At 31.7% G+C, this 17,418-nt stretch overlaps 1 protein-coding gene across 1 annotated transcript; it reads left to right on the forward strand.

Moving 5' to 3' along the window:
* Nucleotides 1-4,760: 4,760 nt before the first annotated feature.
* On the forward strand, nucleotides 4,761-17,213 carry LOC139872818 (uncharacterized). Its single transcript, XM_071860744.1, has 11 exons — nucleotides 4,761-4,907; nucleotides 5,065-5,150; nucleotides 5,573-5,678; nucleotides 5,774-5,872; nucleotides 5,971-6,036; nucleotides 6,170-6,286; nucleotides 15,438-15,512; nucleotides 15,643-15,745; nucleotides 15,978-16,025; nucleotides 16,510-16,631; nucleotides 16,842-17,213. Exons 1-11 carry the CDS (start codon nucleotides 4,830-4,832, stop codon nucleotides 16,938-16,940), a joined length of 999 nt encoding a protein of 332 aa, XP_071716845.1. The 5' UTR covers nucleotides 4,761-4,829; the 3' UTR covers nucleotides 16,941-17,213.
* Nucleotides 17,214-17,418: the final 205 nt, after the last annotated feature.

The following is a 17,418-nucleotide window of genomic DNA, read 5'->3' on the forward strand; positions in this document are numbered from 1 at the left end:
TTTGGAGGGGCGAGGGCCCCCTCCTGCCCCTAATAAGCTCCGCCCCTGCATATATGGAACCTTGTTCTACATCGGTGGAACCAAATCACCAACAACAATCCTCAAATACAAACATGGATGCTGCTTTTTCTTCTAACCAGTCCTTCGCGAACAGTGCTTTAGGTTCCATATTTGGCAAGCTAACAAATGGTCATGTGGCTACATACTTTGGAAACATTGGAACCTCATAAAGAAAAAAAAAAGCGTTTCGGCTACAATTTTATCCGAAATACAAACTCAAAGCTTTAGTTGGATATCCAAACAGTGCAAAAGGGCATCACTCGTGTGACATCAATGGTTAATAAACCCTGCATCATTTGTGGCATCATCCCATCATCGAACTTTGATTGGTTAATTCGGCTAACGCATCACTCCCCAAAATTTATCCTTCATGTTTCCTAGATATACTAACTATGCAACTATGTTTTTGTCAACTGGCTAATATGGTTTTGGGATCAAATGGGTAATTTATGGATAGCTTTGTCGGCTGCTCGATCAACACTGATATCTTTATCTTCCCAGCTTGTTTTTCAAGTCTATCCCATTGTCATATTCTTATTGTGGGCGCATAGTTACCTCTTTCTAATTGGGTGATGATTCGTACACCACCAAGTTTTAGCCATACACTGTAGTGACCCGAACTTTTCCATGTTTATATATATATTAAATGAAATTGTTATTTACATGATTAAGTGTTTCCAACATATTAAGCAATCAAACTTGTTAAGACTTGATTAATTGAAATAGGTTGCATATAGACCATTGACCACCCAAGTTGACCGGTGATTCACGAACGTTAAAACTTGTAAAAACTATATGATGACATATATATGGTTATATATATATAGTTAACATGATATTATGATAAGTAAACATATCATTAAGTATATTAATAATGAACTACATATGTAAAAACAAGACTACTAACTTAATGATTTTGAAAGGAGACATATATGTAACGATTATCGTTGTAACGACATTTAATGTATATATATCATATTAAGAGATATTCGTACATCATAATATCATGATAATATAATAATTTAAAATCTCATTTGATATTATAAACATTAGGTTAACAACATTTAACAAGATCGTTAACCTAAAGGTTTCAAAACAACACTTACATGTAACGACTAACGATGACTTAACGACTCAGTTAAAATGTATATACATGTAGTATTTTAATATGTATTCATACACTTTTGAAAGACTTCAAGACACTTATCAAAATACTTCTACTTAACAAAAATGCTTACAATTACATCCTCGTTCAGTTTCATCAACAATTCTACTCGTATGCACCCGTATTCGTACTCGTACAATACACAGCTTTTAGATGTATGTACTATTGGTATATACACTCTAATGATCAGCTCTTATCAGCCCATTTGAGTCACCTAACACATGTGGGAACCATCATTTGGCAACTAGCATGAAATATCTCATAAAATTACAAAAATATGAGTAATCATTCATGACTTATTTACATGAAAACAAAATTACATATCATTTATATCTAATCCATACTACAATAACCAAAAACACCTACAAACACTTTCATTCTTCAATTTTATTCATCTAATTGATCTCTCTCAAGTTCTATCTTCAAGTTCTAAGTGTTCTTCATAAATTCTACAAGTTCTAGTTTCATAAAATCAAGAATACTTCCAAGTTTGCTAGCTTACTTCCAATCTTGTAGAGTGATCATCCAACCTCAAGAAATCTTTCTTATTTACAGTAATATATCTTTCTAATACAAGGTAATACTCATATTCAAACTTTGATTCAATTTCTATAACTATAACAATCTTATTTCGAGTGAAAATCTTATTTGAACTGTTTTCGTGTCATGATTCTGCTTCAAGAACTTTCAAGCCATCCAAGGATCCTTTGAAGCTAGATCCATTTTTATCATTTTCAGTAGCTTCATCCAGAAAACTTGAGGTAGTAATGATGTTTATGACATCATTCGATTCATACATATAAAGCTATCTTATTCGAAGGTTTAAACTTGTAATCACTAGAACATAGTTTAGTTAATTCTAAACTTGTTCGCAAACAAAAGTTAATCCTTATAACTTGACTTTTAAAATCAACTAAACACATGTTCTATATCTATATGATATGCTAACTTAATGATTTAAAACCTGAAAACACGAAAAACACCGTAAAACCGGATTTACGCCGTCGTAGTAACACCGCGGGCTGTTTTGGGTTAGTTAATTAAAAACTATGATAAACTTTGATTTAAAAGTTGTTCTTCTGGGAAAATGATTTTTCTTATGAACATGAAACTATATTCAAAAATCATGGTTAAACTCAAAGTGGAAGTATGTTTTCTAAAATGGTCATCTAGACGTTGTTCTTTCGACTGAAATGACTACCTTTACAAAAATGACTTGTAACTTATATTTCCGACTATAAACCTATACTTTTTCTGTTTAAATTCATAAAATAGAGTTCAATATGAAACCATAGCAATTTGATTCACTAAAAACGGATTTAAAATGAAGAAGTTATGGGTAAAACAAGATTGGATAATTTTTCTTGTTGTAGCAATGTGAAAATTGGTAACAAATATATATTAATCATATCCTAGCTAACTTATATTGTATTATATATGTATTCTAATATATTATGTAATCTTGGGATACCATAGACACGTATGCAAATGTTTTGACATATCATATCGACCCATGTGTATATATTATTTGGAACAACCATAGACACTCTATATGCAGTAATGTGGGAGTTAGCTATACAGGGTTGAGGTTGATTCCAAAAATATATATACTTTGAGTTGTGATCTAGCCTGAGACGTGTATACACTGGGTCGTGGATTGATTCAAGATAATATATATCAATTTTTTTCTGTACATCTAACGTTGGACAACTAGTTGTAGGTTACTAACGAGGACAGCTGACTTAATAAACTTAAAACATCAAAATGTATTAAAAGAGTTGTAAATATATTTTGAATATACTTTGATATATATGTACATATTTGTTATAGGTTCGTGAATCGACCAGTGGCTAAGTCTTACTTCTCGACGAAGTAAAAATCTGTGAAAGTGAGTTATAGTCACACTTTTAAAATCTAATATTTTTGGGATGAGAATACATGCAGGTTTTATAAATGATTTACAAAATAGACACAAGTACGTGAAACTACATTCTATGGTTGAATTATCGAAATCGAATATGCCCCTTTTTATTAAGTCTGGTAATCTAAGAATTAGGGAACAGACACCCTAATTGACGCGAATCCTAAAGATAGATCTATCGGGCCCAACAAGCCCCATCCAAAGTACCGGATGCTTTAGTACTTCGAAATTTATATCATGTCCGAAGGAGGATCCCGGAATGATGGGGATATTCTTATATATGCATCTTGTTAATGTCGGTTACCAGGTGTTCACCATATGAATGATTTTTATCTCTATGTATGGGATGTATATTGAAATATGAAATCTTGTGGTCTATTGTTACGATTTGATATATATAGGTTAAACCTATAACTCACCAACATTTTTGTTGACGTTTAAAGCATGTTTATTCTCAGGTGAATATTAAGAGCTTCCGCTGTTGCATACTAAAATAAGGACAAGATTTGGAATCCATGTTTGTATGATATTATGTAAAAACTCATTCAAGAAACATATGTCGATGTAATATATTTCTATTGTAAACCATTATGTAATGGTCGTGTGTAAACAGTATATTTTAGATTATCATTATTTGATAATCTACGTAATGCTTTTGAAACCTTTATTGATAAAATAAAGGTTATGGTTGTTTTAAAAATGAATGCAGTATTTGAAAAACGTCTCATATAGAGGTCAAAATTTCGGAACGAAATCAATTAATATGGAACGTTTATAATCAATATGAACGGGACATTTCATACACCACTAGTTGTGCTTTAAAGCAATGTACTGTACAACTGTCTGATGCACGTTTAGTGGTGTATGACTAAAAATGATGGTGTACGAATCAGCTCCCTTTCTAATTTAGTTTAGTCTCACTCATGTAATGTTATACTATAGAAACAATATGTATATTCATATTCATATTAATATTAATAAGAGATTCTCTTGCTTTTGAAAAAATAAAAAATGTTATTGTACAAAAAACACAAAATATCTCATAAATATATTATACGTTTTAATTTTTTTTCAGTTTTACTTATACTTTTTACCTTTTTTTTTTCTTTCCTTTATACAATAATTAAGGATATAAAAGAACATGATGTTATTATTTTTATCTGTTTATAAAAAATATGATTTATAAAAAATATGATGAATTTGGCATAACTAAAACAATGAATATGTGATTGATGAGTAATTGTTGTTGCATGTGTTCATATACACGAAATCTCAACCACTTTATTCAAATGATAAAGACAAAAAATAAAGAGGTTGACATAAAAAAAAGAAAAAAAAGATTTTGTGAAAAAAAAAAGACAAAAAAAAAAATTTAAATAAAAAAAAATAAAAAAAAAGATTAACATTTTAATGAAAAAAACTCGAATTGACTAATGGGAGCCTTCATTTTGTTCTGTCCAGCTGGATTCAAATTTGAGCTTCTATTTGACCCAATATAATGACGGGCTTTGATATTGGGCCTCAGCCTTTCAATCATCCGTTACCAATTTACTTTCCAATTCTCCACTATACGCTGACTGGTGCTGCTACTGTTTGGTTTTCAGTGAACAGTGAGCACACAAGTTTTATCTTTAGAAAATGGCGTAATTATATCCATTTGTATCTTCAAAAAATCAAATAAAAATGGCGTCTGGTGCTGTTTACTCTTCACCGTCACACATTATACGCTCCACTTCTCCTCCTTCAACGTCAAACTTTTTGGTATCTTTTTACATACATGTTTCCCCTTTATTTGAATTTCGGTTTCATTTTTCAAATTTTATTATCATGATGTAATAATAAATATAATAAATAATTAAAATTAAATAATCACCCTAATTCATGCGTATCTAAGTTTAATTAATTGTTTGTGTATTAGGGCGTGTGCTGTTCATTACATATTCGAATTGGGAACAATCATTCATTTCCGGTTACTAGTTTAACCCAAACCCAAACCAAAACCAGGTATTTTATTAATTAGGGTTTCAATCATTTCCCACATTGCATGAATTATATGATATATACAAAAATATATATTTAATTCCAAACTCTATTTACATGGTCATGATTTAGGGAGTGTCTGTATGCAGGATTAAAGTTAGTGACTTGAAGCTGCAATCATAAAATTTGGATATACTTTTGATTAATTAGGGTTAGGATAATCATATTTGAAGCTTGTAATAAATTGCATTTGCAAAAGTAAAATAAAATAAAAGATTTGGTTGATTTAATTTAATTTCAATTTTTCATCCATCGTAGAATTGCATTCTTATCATCCACAAAATTGCAATTTGGATGTCCTGTTTAATTCCAATGATGTATCCATTAAAGTAATCATATATCCGATTTGTGGTTCTGTTGATGCTTATTTTGGACATAATAAACAGGAGAAATTTGGTATGTGCAGTCAATCAAGATACCGAGGACGCATTTAAAAAGACGGTAGAAGTTGACAGACTTATAGATTTATTGAAGAATTCAAGCGATCGAGAAGTGAGCACACGTTTTCATACTTATTTTCATTAATTTTCATCTACTGATTATCGTCTCATGTAAAAAGCTAACATGTATATATGTTTTGAAAACAGCTTCAAAATGTTGTTGTAGAAAATATTCTTGCTTTTAATGAGGATTTTTGGATACGACTTGCAGCTAGAACAGACACCTGCATATCAGACGACGATAAAGTACAATTTCACATTTGAATTTGAGTTGCTTAAAATATTAGTTGATTTTCCGCTCCTAATTAGTGAAAGTTGTGATGTGATTTTTTTTGTATTTGCAGCAAGACTTGGAAGAATTGGCTTCATCCATCATGACCATAGTTGACCGTGTTGTACACAAGACTAATGTACCGTTCTTTAATCATTTTAATAGCATATTTACTCGCACATTTGTCTGTTTTATGATTGTAGCATGCCCTTAGGAAGCTAACTAGTTATTGGTTATCTAACTGCATTTATATCATAAATTTCTTTATACAGGAAAAAATCGAGTCAGCTACTGACGTTCTCAAGGGTATTTTAAGACCCGTTGTTAATGAAGACGAAGAGATTTCTTGGCCCCCTCGGGATCCTAATGCCATCAATCTCATGGAAAAAGTATGCCCTTCCCTCATCAAAATGGGTTATGTTTTCAGTATCGTGTCGATTTGGGCAAATATACATAATTAGAGTAACAGGAGATGGGTCTAACTGTCAAATGGCTAAATAGACCCCAAATTATATATTTAATACTTACAAGTTACAACCTTTGACTAGAGAATCAGTGATTTAGCTTTTGTAATCTCATTTAACACAAGAATTAGTAAAAAGGTACAAAAGTGAGGATAAAAGGTCCCAACCCGACATGTGAACATATTCATTTTGACCAATTACTAACTGCCCAGCATATCCATTTTGTCACTGTTGAGTTACGCAGTGGATTTTGCTTGAATTGAAGAGTGTGTTTTGTTATAATTCAGTAGGCTTATAACTACCTTTAATGGTTATAAGAACAAAGAGAGAAAAAGAGAGAAGAAGGAGAGAAGAAATATTGATATTGATATTTCAAGAGAAATGGTGCACCTTAAATGGTTACCATACATGTCTATTTATAGTATAAAATATTACTATGCAAGAAATATAATAATAATAAAATTAACATCCAATCTAGATATTTTATAACACTCCCCCTTGGATGACAATTTTATTAGAGAATAACTAGTACTGCCTCGTTAAAAACCTTGCTAAAGAAAACTCATTAGGATAAAACTTTAGCTAAGGGAAAAAGAGTGCAGCATAAAGTTGACTCCCCCTCAAGTAGGCAACGCCTGAGTTGTTACATCTTCTGAACATGCCTCATGCCAATATTATGAACGTGTGTTCTGAAAATAGCAGTTAGCAGTGCTTTGGTATAAAGATCAGCAGAGTTGTTGATTGAACGTATCTCATTTTAATCTGGTTGTCTTTTACGATATCTTGAGTATATGAGAAAAATCTGAGGTTTTCATCTGAAACTGTATCATCTAAATCTTTTATGTACAAGTTTGGCCCTCGTGATTTGTCTACAGTCTCCTTCATGGTTTGTTCAAACCGTTGTTTCAGTTCCTATTCCCTTTCAGTCTTTTTCTGAGCCTTACCAATATACCATTCTTTTCCATCAAACTTATGACCGTTAAGACCGTTTATAGCTTTAGCGCCTCGTCAGCATTTATGTTTTGTTCTGTCATTTTTGATACTCTTCTTTCATTTGTATTATGTAAGCTGTATTATCTTCATAGATAGTTGTTACGCTTTTATAGCGTTCTAGTCCACAAGAATCAATAATGATTTGTATCATTGATCTTAACTAAAATCATTCCCGAGTAGCTTCATGTAATGCAATCACTTCGGCATGATTTGATGATGTTGCAACAAGTGTTTGTTTTGAGAACGTCATGATATTGCGGTGCCTCCATTTAGGAATACATATCCAGTTTGAGATTTAGCTTTATGTAGATCGGATAAATAATCTGCATCTGTATAACCAAACAAATCTTGTTTCGAGTTGTTAGAATAAAATAATTATAAATCAGTAGTTCTCCGAAGGTATCAAACTATTTGTTTGATCCCATTCCAATGTCTTTTGGTAGGGGCTGAGCTGAACCTTGTCAACAAATTAACTGCAAAAGAAATGTCAGATCTTGTATAATCTATAAGATACATAAGAACCTCAATTGCACTAAAATATAGAACTTCCGATCTGTTAAAATTTTCATGATCTTCGCAGGGATGAAATAGATCAGTGTCAATATTGAGTGATCTAACAACAATGAGTTTGTCTTTAAAAAAAATGTTTTAAAATCTTTTCGGTATAAGTTGTTTGATGTACAAGTAAACCATTAGGCATATGCTCAATTTGCAATCCAAGGTAATACTTGGTTTTTTCAAGATCTTTCATTTCAAAATAATTCTTTAGAAGTTGAATGATTTCATAGATCTCTTTATTTGTTCATATGATGTTAAGAACATTGACATAAACAACTACGATCTCATATCCGAACATTGTTTTTATAAAACATACGTGCAAAATAAGTTTATATTTATACCCCTTTTTTTTATCAAGTAGTCATTTAATCGGTTATACCACATACGTCCCGTTTGTATAAACCCACTTAGAAATCTTTGTGATTTAATGGAATATATTCCCTTGGGTTTTACATTAGATGCTTATGATACCTTAACCCTTTAGGTATATTCATATATATCACTATTAAGTGATCCATACAGATAAGTAGTAACAACATTCATGAGATGCATTTAAATAACTACCAGGTTGATTAAGTATCTAATAAGTAATTGTATCCATTACAACAACAACAACAACAGTACCCAATACCACTTGAGTGGTGTATGGGGGAGGTGAGATGTAGACAATCCTTCCCTTATCCGAGAATAAAAACAAGTCATTTCTCCACCCAGAAAAGTAGAGAAAGTCATCCCTCTCTTTATTCGGCGGATAAAGAGATTGCTTCCGAGTGGGCCTCCGGCCTTTTTTATTTATTTATAAAAATAGTAAAAAAAAAAAAAAAAAAAAAAAAAAAAAAAAAAAAAAAAATATATATATATATATATATATATATATATATATATATATTGAGACGCCATGAAAATGATAGAATCAAAATTTCATGGGTTTAAAAGTCTCCCTGAAAATCAATTTAGGCTCTAATCGGCTAAAAAATAAAAATACTAATACTAGTACTAGCGTTAGTAAAAAATAGTTAAAAGCAATAGTAATAATATTAATACCACAAATAATATTAATAATTAATATTAACACACCCATAATACAATAATAGTAATAATAATAATAATAATAATAATAATAATAATAATAATAATAATAATAATAATAATAATAATAATAATAAAAGTAATAGTAGTAGTCGTAATAGTACCAGTACTAGTAATACCAAGAGTATTATAGTAGTAGTAACAATAATAAAAATAATACTAATAGTAATAGTAATAATAATAATAATAATAGTAATAATAATAATAATAATAATAATAATAATAATAATAAAAATAATAGTAATAATAAAAATAATAATAATAAAAATAATAATACTAATAAAACTAACAATAATAATATAGAGATAATAATAATAATAAATAAAGTAATAATAATAATAAAAAAAGTAATAAAAAGCAAAAAAAAAGCAAAAGTAAGAAACCTAATGAGAAATACTATTAAAAATAAAAAAATAACATAAAAGGACGTAACCCTACTCGACTATTCTAATTCTAGCCCTCCACGCACTCCTATCAGAAGTCATGTCCTCAGTCAGCGAAAGCTCCCTCATGTCGAGCCTAAGTCTATCCATCCACCTACGTGTAGGTCTACCCCTTCTCCTTACGCCATCGACCGTGAGTGCCTCGACTCTCCTTACCGGGGCAATACGAGGTCGCCTCATCACATGCCCAAACCATCGAAGCCGTTCTTCCCTTAGCTTGTCGATGATGCTACAGACTCCAAGGTTTTCCCTAAACACACCATTTGGGATCCTATCTAACATGGTTTTACCACACGTCCACCTAAGCATCCTCATTTCTGCTACTTCCATCCTTCTCTCTTGGGCCTTCGTCATTGGCCAACATTCTGATCCGTACAACATGGCAGGTCTAATAGCTACTTTAAAGAATTTCCCTTTTAATTTGAGTGGGATCTTCTTGTCGCACAAGACCCCTTTCGCCGCTCTCCACTTCAACCAACCTACCTTAATACGATGAGTCACGTCTTCGTCTATCCTCCCCGATTTGTGGAGGACCGAACCTAGATATCTAAACGACTCTTGTGGGTGCAAGATCTGGTCCCCAATGTTGATAATCCCTCCACCATTTAGTTCATCCTCACTCCTACTGAATTCGCACCTAAGATATTCTGTCTTTTGTCTGCTGATCCGTAACCCATTTTGTTCTAAGGCCTCCCTCCATTGTTCTAGTCTTCTGTTAAGCTCCTCATTTGATTCTGATACAAGCACGATATCATCGGCAAAAATCAGACACCAAGGGATGTTCTCTTGTATTCCTCGAGACAGCTCGTCTAGAATCAAAGCGAAAAGGAAAGGACTAAGGGCCGATCCCTGGTGCAAGCCTACTTCTATCGGGAAATACTCTGTGTTTCCCACAGGCGTCCTGACACAGGACTTCGCCCCATCATACATATCCATAATAGCTCTAATATATCTACTTGGGATACCCCTAACATTAAGTGTCTTCCAAATCAGCTTTCGCGGTACGCTATCATAGGCCTTTTCTAAGTCTAAGAAGACCATCTCTAGGCCCTTTTGTTTCTCCCTATACTTCTCCATAACGCTTCTTAAAATATGAATTGCCTCCATCGAAGAGCGCCCTGGCATGAAACCAAATTGGTTTTCTGAAACCGTAGTCTCGCGTCGAAGTCTAGTCTCAATCACTCTCTCCCAAAGCTTCATAGTATGACTAAGTAATTTTATGCCTCTATAATTACCGCAGATTTGGGCATCCCCTTTATTTTTGTAAATAGGGATAATCTCGCTGAGTCTCCATTCCGTAGGCATTTTATAACTTCTAAGCGTCTTATTGAAAAGACACGTCAACCACCTGACACCATCCTCGCCCAGGCACCGCCACGCCTCTATTGGGATCTGGTCAGGTCCTACAGCTTTGTTTCTACCCATCTTTCGTAGTGCCGAACTTACTTCTTCCTTCCTGATTCTCCTACAGAAACTGTTGTTCCGGAATTGTCCTATTCCCAAGTCCTGCGGAACTTCTTGGCGCCCAGGTCCTTCACCCACGAAAAGAGTTGAGAAATACCCTTCCCATCTTTTCCTAATTTCTTCTTCCTTCACTAAGGTTTGACCGGCTTCATCCTTGATAAACTTGATGTTATCTATATCCCTCCTCCTACGCTCCCTAGCTTTTGCAATCCTGTAAATATCATTTGTATCCATTACAGGAGGATAATTTTTCCTCCTAATTCATTTCTGGTCTTTGTGGGAAATATTGAGTTACAAGTCTAGTTTTGCCTTGTAACTTCATTTGCACATTTCTTTTCGGATAAAAATTCATTTGTATCCCATACGTTTCACATCTTTAAAAGTGATAACGATTGATCCGAAAACTTTTCTTTTATCGAGCGATTCTAATTCAGCTCTTATTGCTCCTTTCCATTGAGCTCAATCATGTCCATTTTGTATATTCAATGACAGATTTTAGTTCCAGATCATCATCTTTATTCATGATGTCATTGTAACATTATATGAAAATATCTCATAGAGATTTTAGTTTCATTTCGGTTCCATAATATTGCATAATTTATCGCAATTTTAGTATTTACATTTATCAATATCCTCTGCAGAAGGAATATTGATTTGTGGTTCTTCTTGAACACTTTCTCTTACCTCATTATCAGCTGATTTTCTTTTTCGAGGATTTTTATCTTCGGAACCAATTGATCTTCCACGTTTGATGCGTGGCAAAGACTCAACAGTGACATTATTGCCAGCTTTTGGAATTTCAGTTCGAGCTGGAGCATTTATCGCTGGTATATATGATTTAGTCACTTTTTTATATCTGTAAATGCATAAAGTAATTAATTTGCAAGTTCTTGCATATGCATTATTTTTGAACTTTCGTTTCACATTCTTTTGTGCGAGTTCAATATACCTTAATTGATGTTCACATCATGAAGCATCATTTTATTTTTTATTTTTATTTCTCCCCCTAATCTAGGTAACAATGTTTTATTAAAATGACAATCAGCAAAACGTGCTGTAAAAACATCACCCATCATGGGTTCAATATATCTTATGATTGAAGATGTTTTATATCCAAAATATATTATCATCTTTCTTTGAAGAACCATTTTATTGTGTTGTGGTGATACAATTGGAACATACACTGCACAACCAATGTTTTAAGGTAGAAAATATTTGGCTCTTGGCCAAAATCAAGTATTAAGTGAAAATATTTACGACTTTCACATGGTATAATGCGAATTAATGTCGCAGCATGTAAATTTACATGTCCACATATAAATATTGAGAGATTTGTACTCATTATCAATTGTCTAGTTATTAGCTGTAAGCGTTTATCTATTGATTCAGCTAAACCAATTTTGTGTATGCACATGAGCAACTGGATGTTCAACAACAATCCCTGTAGATATATAATGATCATTAAATGCTTGAGATGTTAACTCACCAGCATTATCAAGTCTCATCCTTTTAATGGTGTAATCAGAATAATGTGTTCTCAATTTAATAATTTGTGCAAGAAACTTTGCAAATGCCATATTACGGCTTGATAACATACAAATATGAGACCATCCGCTAGATGCGTCTATTAGAACCATGAAATATCAAAATGGTTCACATGATGGATGAATTGGTTCATATATCTTACCTTGAATTCTTTCAAGAAACATTTGTGATTCTTTTTCACAATATACTTTTCATTAATCACCATATGTGCTTTCCATTAATCACCATATGTGTTTTTTTTTTTTATCATATATCCTTTTCACCATATACGCTTTTAATCATATGCGCTGTGTTTTTCACCATATGCGCTTTTAATCATATGCGATTTTCATCATATGCGTTGTGCTTTTCATCATATTCGCTTTTTATCATATGCGCTTATCATATGCGATGCGCTTTTTATCATATGCGCTTTTTTATGTGAATAGTAAATTAATTAATTTCATTTTACTATTCATATGAATTAATTTAGATTTACTATTTTGTTAATTGAGTAATATATATATACATCATATACTTGTGACTCCGAAGGCTCAAATGAATTTGACCATATAGTTATATGTTGTACCTTGCACATTAATTTTCAGTAGAAGCTTTAGATGCATATTATTTTCAGTAGAAGCTTTAGATGCACTTTTTTTTTTAATCACCAAATACCACAAACACTTTGTTTGCGTTTGTTCATAGTCATCAATGAAAACCATTTTCTTTAATTTTATTTTATACAATAAAATTAACGCATCATTATTCTTTTCAAAAACAATAATCTATTGTTATTGTTCACTTGTGCCATGTTTAACAACAAAAGTCAACAACCTCTGTCTTGTTTGTTGTGGCAACCAAAAACAACCTTTGCTTTTGTTACCGAGAATCCAAGACCAAAAAACAATTAATTTTTAATTAATCTTTTATCAAAACCATAAATGATTTTATTGATCTACGTTGATATGGCCATAAAGAATTGACGGCTGACTTACTTTTGTAAGTGTATTTCGGCTATCATCCCGAAAACGCACAACGACCTTTTTTTTTTTTTTATGAACTATTTGTTTCATATCTAGCTTAGGCAATTATTGTGAACATTTGGTCCCTATAAGAGCATTTATTTTTTAGACTTTTAGTTGATTTGTACTTGTCACAATTAGGGATAGCACCCGCGGGTCGTGGATGCGGATCCATTGGATCCATCACCCGTACCCGCAGATTTTTTTTAAGAGACATCCAATTGAACCCTTGTTCGTTGAAACAATTTGACTATATTTTTACTCCCCATTATTAAACGGGTCATTTTGATGCACACTCTTAAAAAAATAATTTGTTTTTTAAGTTTTATTATTCAACCTCCTTTTTTCAACGGTCACGTTTTTAACAAAACATTTGACAAGTTTGGAAAAAAGTTTTTTATTGATTATCATCAAAAGTTTTCTATTGTCACTCTACTGGATGAAATTATGGCATACAACCAAAATTGCAACCCAACACTACATAAGAACAAAAAGGTTGTTTTTAATTAACATATGTATATGTGTTAAACTCGGAATAATAATAACTTATTTTAGAAAATTAACATAAGACATGTTGAAACATTTTTGTCACATTTAGCTCATCAAGTCTAATACTTATCATTGATAGATTTTATCACGTCTAGGAGATGTTTACTTTTTTCTTGTATTAAGTCCTACTTTCATTTACCTTTGTTTGGAAAAAAGTTTTTTTTTTACTTTGCTTTCCCCCTTTCTGTAAAACTCATTTAAACACTTTCTTTGTTTTTTTTTTTAAAAAAAAACTTCCTTTTTTTTACGTTACCCGTAAATTATAAATATATAAAAAAAACTTTTTGTTTAAATTTTTTTTCTAGTTTTTAAAAGGCCACTTGACCAATTTTTTTATTCTTTCACAACACCTGATATCGTGATCGTGACCTTTCACCAAAGCAAGAGATATTCTTGATAAACTAAACACGGACTCGTGTTTGAAATTGTCGGCCACAAAAAAATTCATTTGATAAAAGTATATATTTTTTTTAGTTATAGAAGGAGACCACTTCATTTTCAATACTTCATTTTTGGCAAAAAACTATTCCATTTTACCATCCCTTTTTTTTCTTACTTTAACTTTTAAGATATACTTTTAATAAAAATACAAACTACTTTTTCTTATTTTAACTTTTAAGATTTACTTTTAATAAAAGTACAAACTACTTTTTCTTATTTTAACTTTTAAGATTTACTTTTAATAAAAATACAAACTATTTTTTTATTTTAACTTTTAAAATTATAAATTTAAGAATAAACATTAGTATGCATGAAATAAATAATGATTAATTGCATAAGTAATCATAAATGTTAGATAACATATAAAGACCCCGTCGTATTCGTATTGATCGGAATTAATCTCGACCCATGGTACCGTGTTGTCAAATGACGTGTTGCGTACATAAAGTACCGTGTTGTCAAATGACGTGTTGCGTACAATCATGAGGTCTTATTAACATAAATATAAATGTTAGTGAAGTTAATAAGAGTTAGATTACAGAAAATATAATTCAGGTGGTATAACCGACCATATATAACTTAAATAACATAAATATAAATGTTAGTGAAGTTAGTAAAAGTTAGATTACAGAAATATAATTCAGGTGGTATAACCGACCATATATAACTTAAATAACATAAATATAAATGTTAGTAGTCCAAAATTTGATATATTCGAGTCTGAAAATTATTAATAATTTCATACCTTGATTAGTGATTCGTGATCGTTTGAGATATCTTTTAATTACACTAAGCTTTTCGTGCTGATAACGTGTTATAATTCAGTAGGTTTATAACTACCTTTAATGGTTATAAGAACAAAGAGAGAAAAAGAGAGAAGAAGGAGAGAAGAAATATTGATATTGATATTTCAAGAGAAATGTTTAACATTTTTTGTAATTTTTCTACCATAATACTCAACTTAAATATTTGATCATCATTACGTATCAGGAAGTAAAACAACGTGAGCAGGAAGGCCAATTGGATGAGGGATTTTTATCAGAAGTCAATGCACAACTACGACAGGTGAATTTGTTCACTCGTGTTTCTTTTTTTTTGTCTTTGTAGTCAGCGTAGCTGTTTTTTTTCCTTTTTTATAACTTTTTGGCAAGTAATATTTAGGGGTTTTATAATCATTTAACTAACAAAATTTCAGGCTAAGGAAGATGGAGACAAGCCAGGTCTTGAGGCAATGCTACAAAAAGTATTGCAACTTTATGCTTCGAGAGTCCTCTCGAAACGTAGTTATGCTACAAAAGGTACTAAATTGAAAATGATTTCGTATGAGTTTCTCTTTCAAGATTTTGTCACTGAAATACTGTAGTTACTTGTATTTTAAGTAGCTTGCAACTAGTAAACTAGAATTGTGATAACTGAATTGGCAAATATGTCCTCCATATATGTGAAGTTCATCATAATTATTTCTGAAAGACACAAAACAAAACCAATAAAGACATTAGTTTAAGTTAGTGTGGGAATCATATGATGCAGGGAAGGAAGTTTTACAAGCCGAGCAGTTTCTTGAGGAGATTATTAAAGGTACGAATTGTTTAGTTTCTTATGTTCGTTATCTGTATATGAATAAAAGATAAAAATTCCTAATTTATTTCCAACAATATATTTTTGGTATATTGTATCACATATAGGGTATGTTTGGCAAAACTAGCTGGTAGCTGTTGTTGATAGCTGGCAGCTGTTAGTTTTTTTATATATATTTAGCTGTTTTGTGGAACGTAGAGTAGTTGAAACTCTTAAAATAAAGAGTAAAATGACAGAAAAATCTATGAGCCTTTTCTCAAACGCTAGTTTTAAACGAAGCTTTTTATTAGATAAGAGCTTTTTCATAAAAGCTATAAGCTCCTAAAAGCTCTAAAAACCTCTGTGCCAAAAGCTATAAGCTATAAGCTCCTATAAGCTATAAGCTTTTTATTAGATAGGAGCTTTTTTATAGAAGCGTTTTTATAGATATGATTAAAAACTGTTTATCTACAGCTCACTTAGTCTACTTATCGTTCCATTGCAGCTCCGGAATCAGAATGGAATAACGTGTTGATTAATCATTTAAGTTGTGGTAAAGGGAATATCACTCCAGATGAACTTTATACCGTCATAAAGAAACGAAGAGAAAGAACACTCATTCGAACGGTTTGTACACTAGAAGCTTTCTTAATCTAGTTTCCATTTGAAGATCAGCAGCATTAAATTATTTACTTTCCAAACATTCTTTTGTTGGATTTATCCAAACATAATAACCACCCACTTTCTTCAGATAACTACCCTCGACCAATTTAATTTACTACAATAAATGTTAATACATATAGTTAATGTACTATTTTTAATTGTAAATGCCGACAGGAAGGAGGTTCGTATCAGCAGCGTGTTCTTATCGAGTTCTTGAAAGGCATCCAATCAAGAGCAGAAGAAATCACCCAGGTTCTACAAGGAAAGCCATGATCATAACTCAAAACTAAGGTTTCTTTTTTTCAAGATGCTCATTGCGTTGTCGAAATGAATTTCGGCACTTGAGAGATTAAGCTGTTGAGTTATTCAAGATTATACATGCATATTGCATATACTGAGTAAATACATAGAGTGTAATCAAGTCAAGAGATTTTTGGATTCTCTTTATAGAAAACAAATCACTGTATTTGATTCTTTAATAAGTTTATCTTCATAAGAAAAAGGAAGTAAAGGAATATATATTTTTTAAGTAGGATCCATAAATATTTTGTAGGGCCTCAGTACAATCTTGCATTTCCGAATTTCATTATTACATATGTACAACAACAACAAAACCCAATAGCACATGAGTGGTGTATGGGGGAGGTGATATGTAGACAATCCTTCCCCTATCCGAGAATAAAGACAAGTCATTTCTCCACTCAGAGTGAAACACTCTCAAAAGTAGAGAAAGTCATCCCTCTCTTTATTC

The sequence above is a fragment of the Rutidosis leptorrhynchoides genome, chromosome 10 (genome assembly GCF_046630445.1).
Source record: "Rutidosis leptorrhynchoides isolate AG116_Rl617_1_P2 chromosome 10, CSIRO_AGI_Rlap_v1, whole genome shotgun sequence".
Taxonomy (NCBI): domain Eukaryota; kingdom Viridiplantae; phylum Streptophyta; class Magnoliopsida; order Asterales; family Asteraceae; genus Rutidosis; species Rutidosis leptorrhynchoides.

Bases quoted from the DNA above. Each gene is read 5' to 3' on its own strand.
- LOC139872818 (XM_071860744.1), top strand. From the start codon at position 4,830: ATGGCGTCTGGTGCTGTTTACTCTTCACCGTCACACATTATACGCTCC. The intron at 15,746-15,977 runs GTACTAAATTGA...CATATGATGCAG, and splicing joins ACGTAGTTATGCTACAAAAG to GGAAGGAAGTTTTACAAGCC. The intron at 16,026-16,509 runs GTACGAATTGTT...GTTCCATTGCAG, and splicing joins TCTTGAGGAGATTATTAAAG to CTCCGGAATCAGAATGGAAT.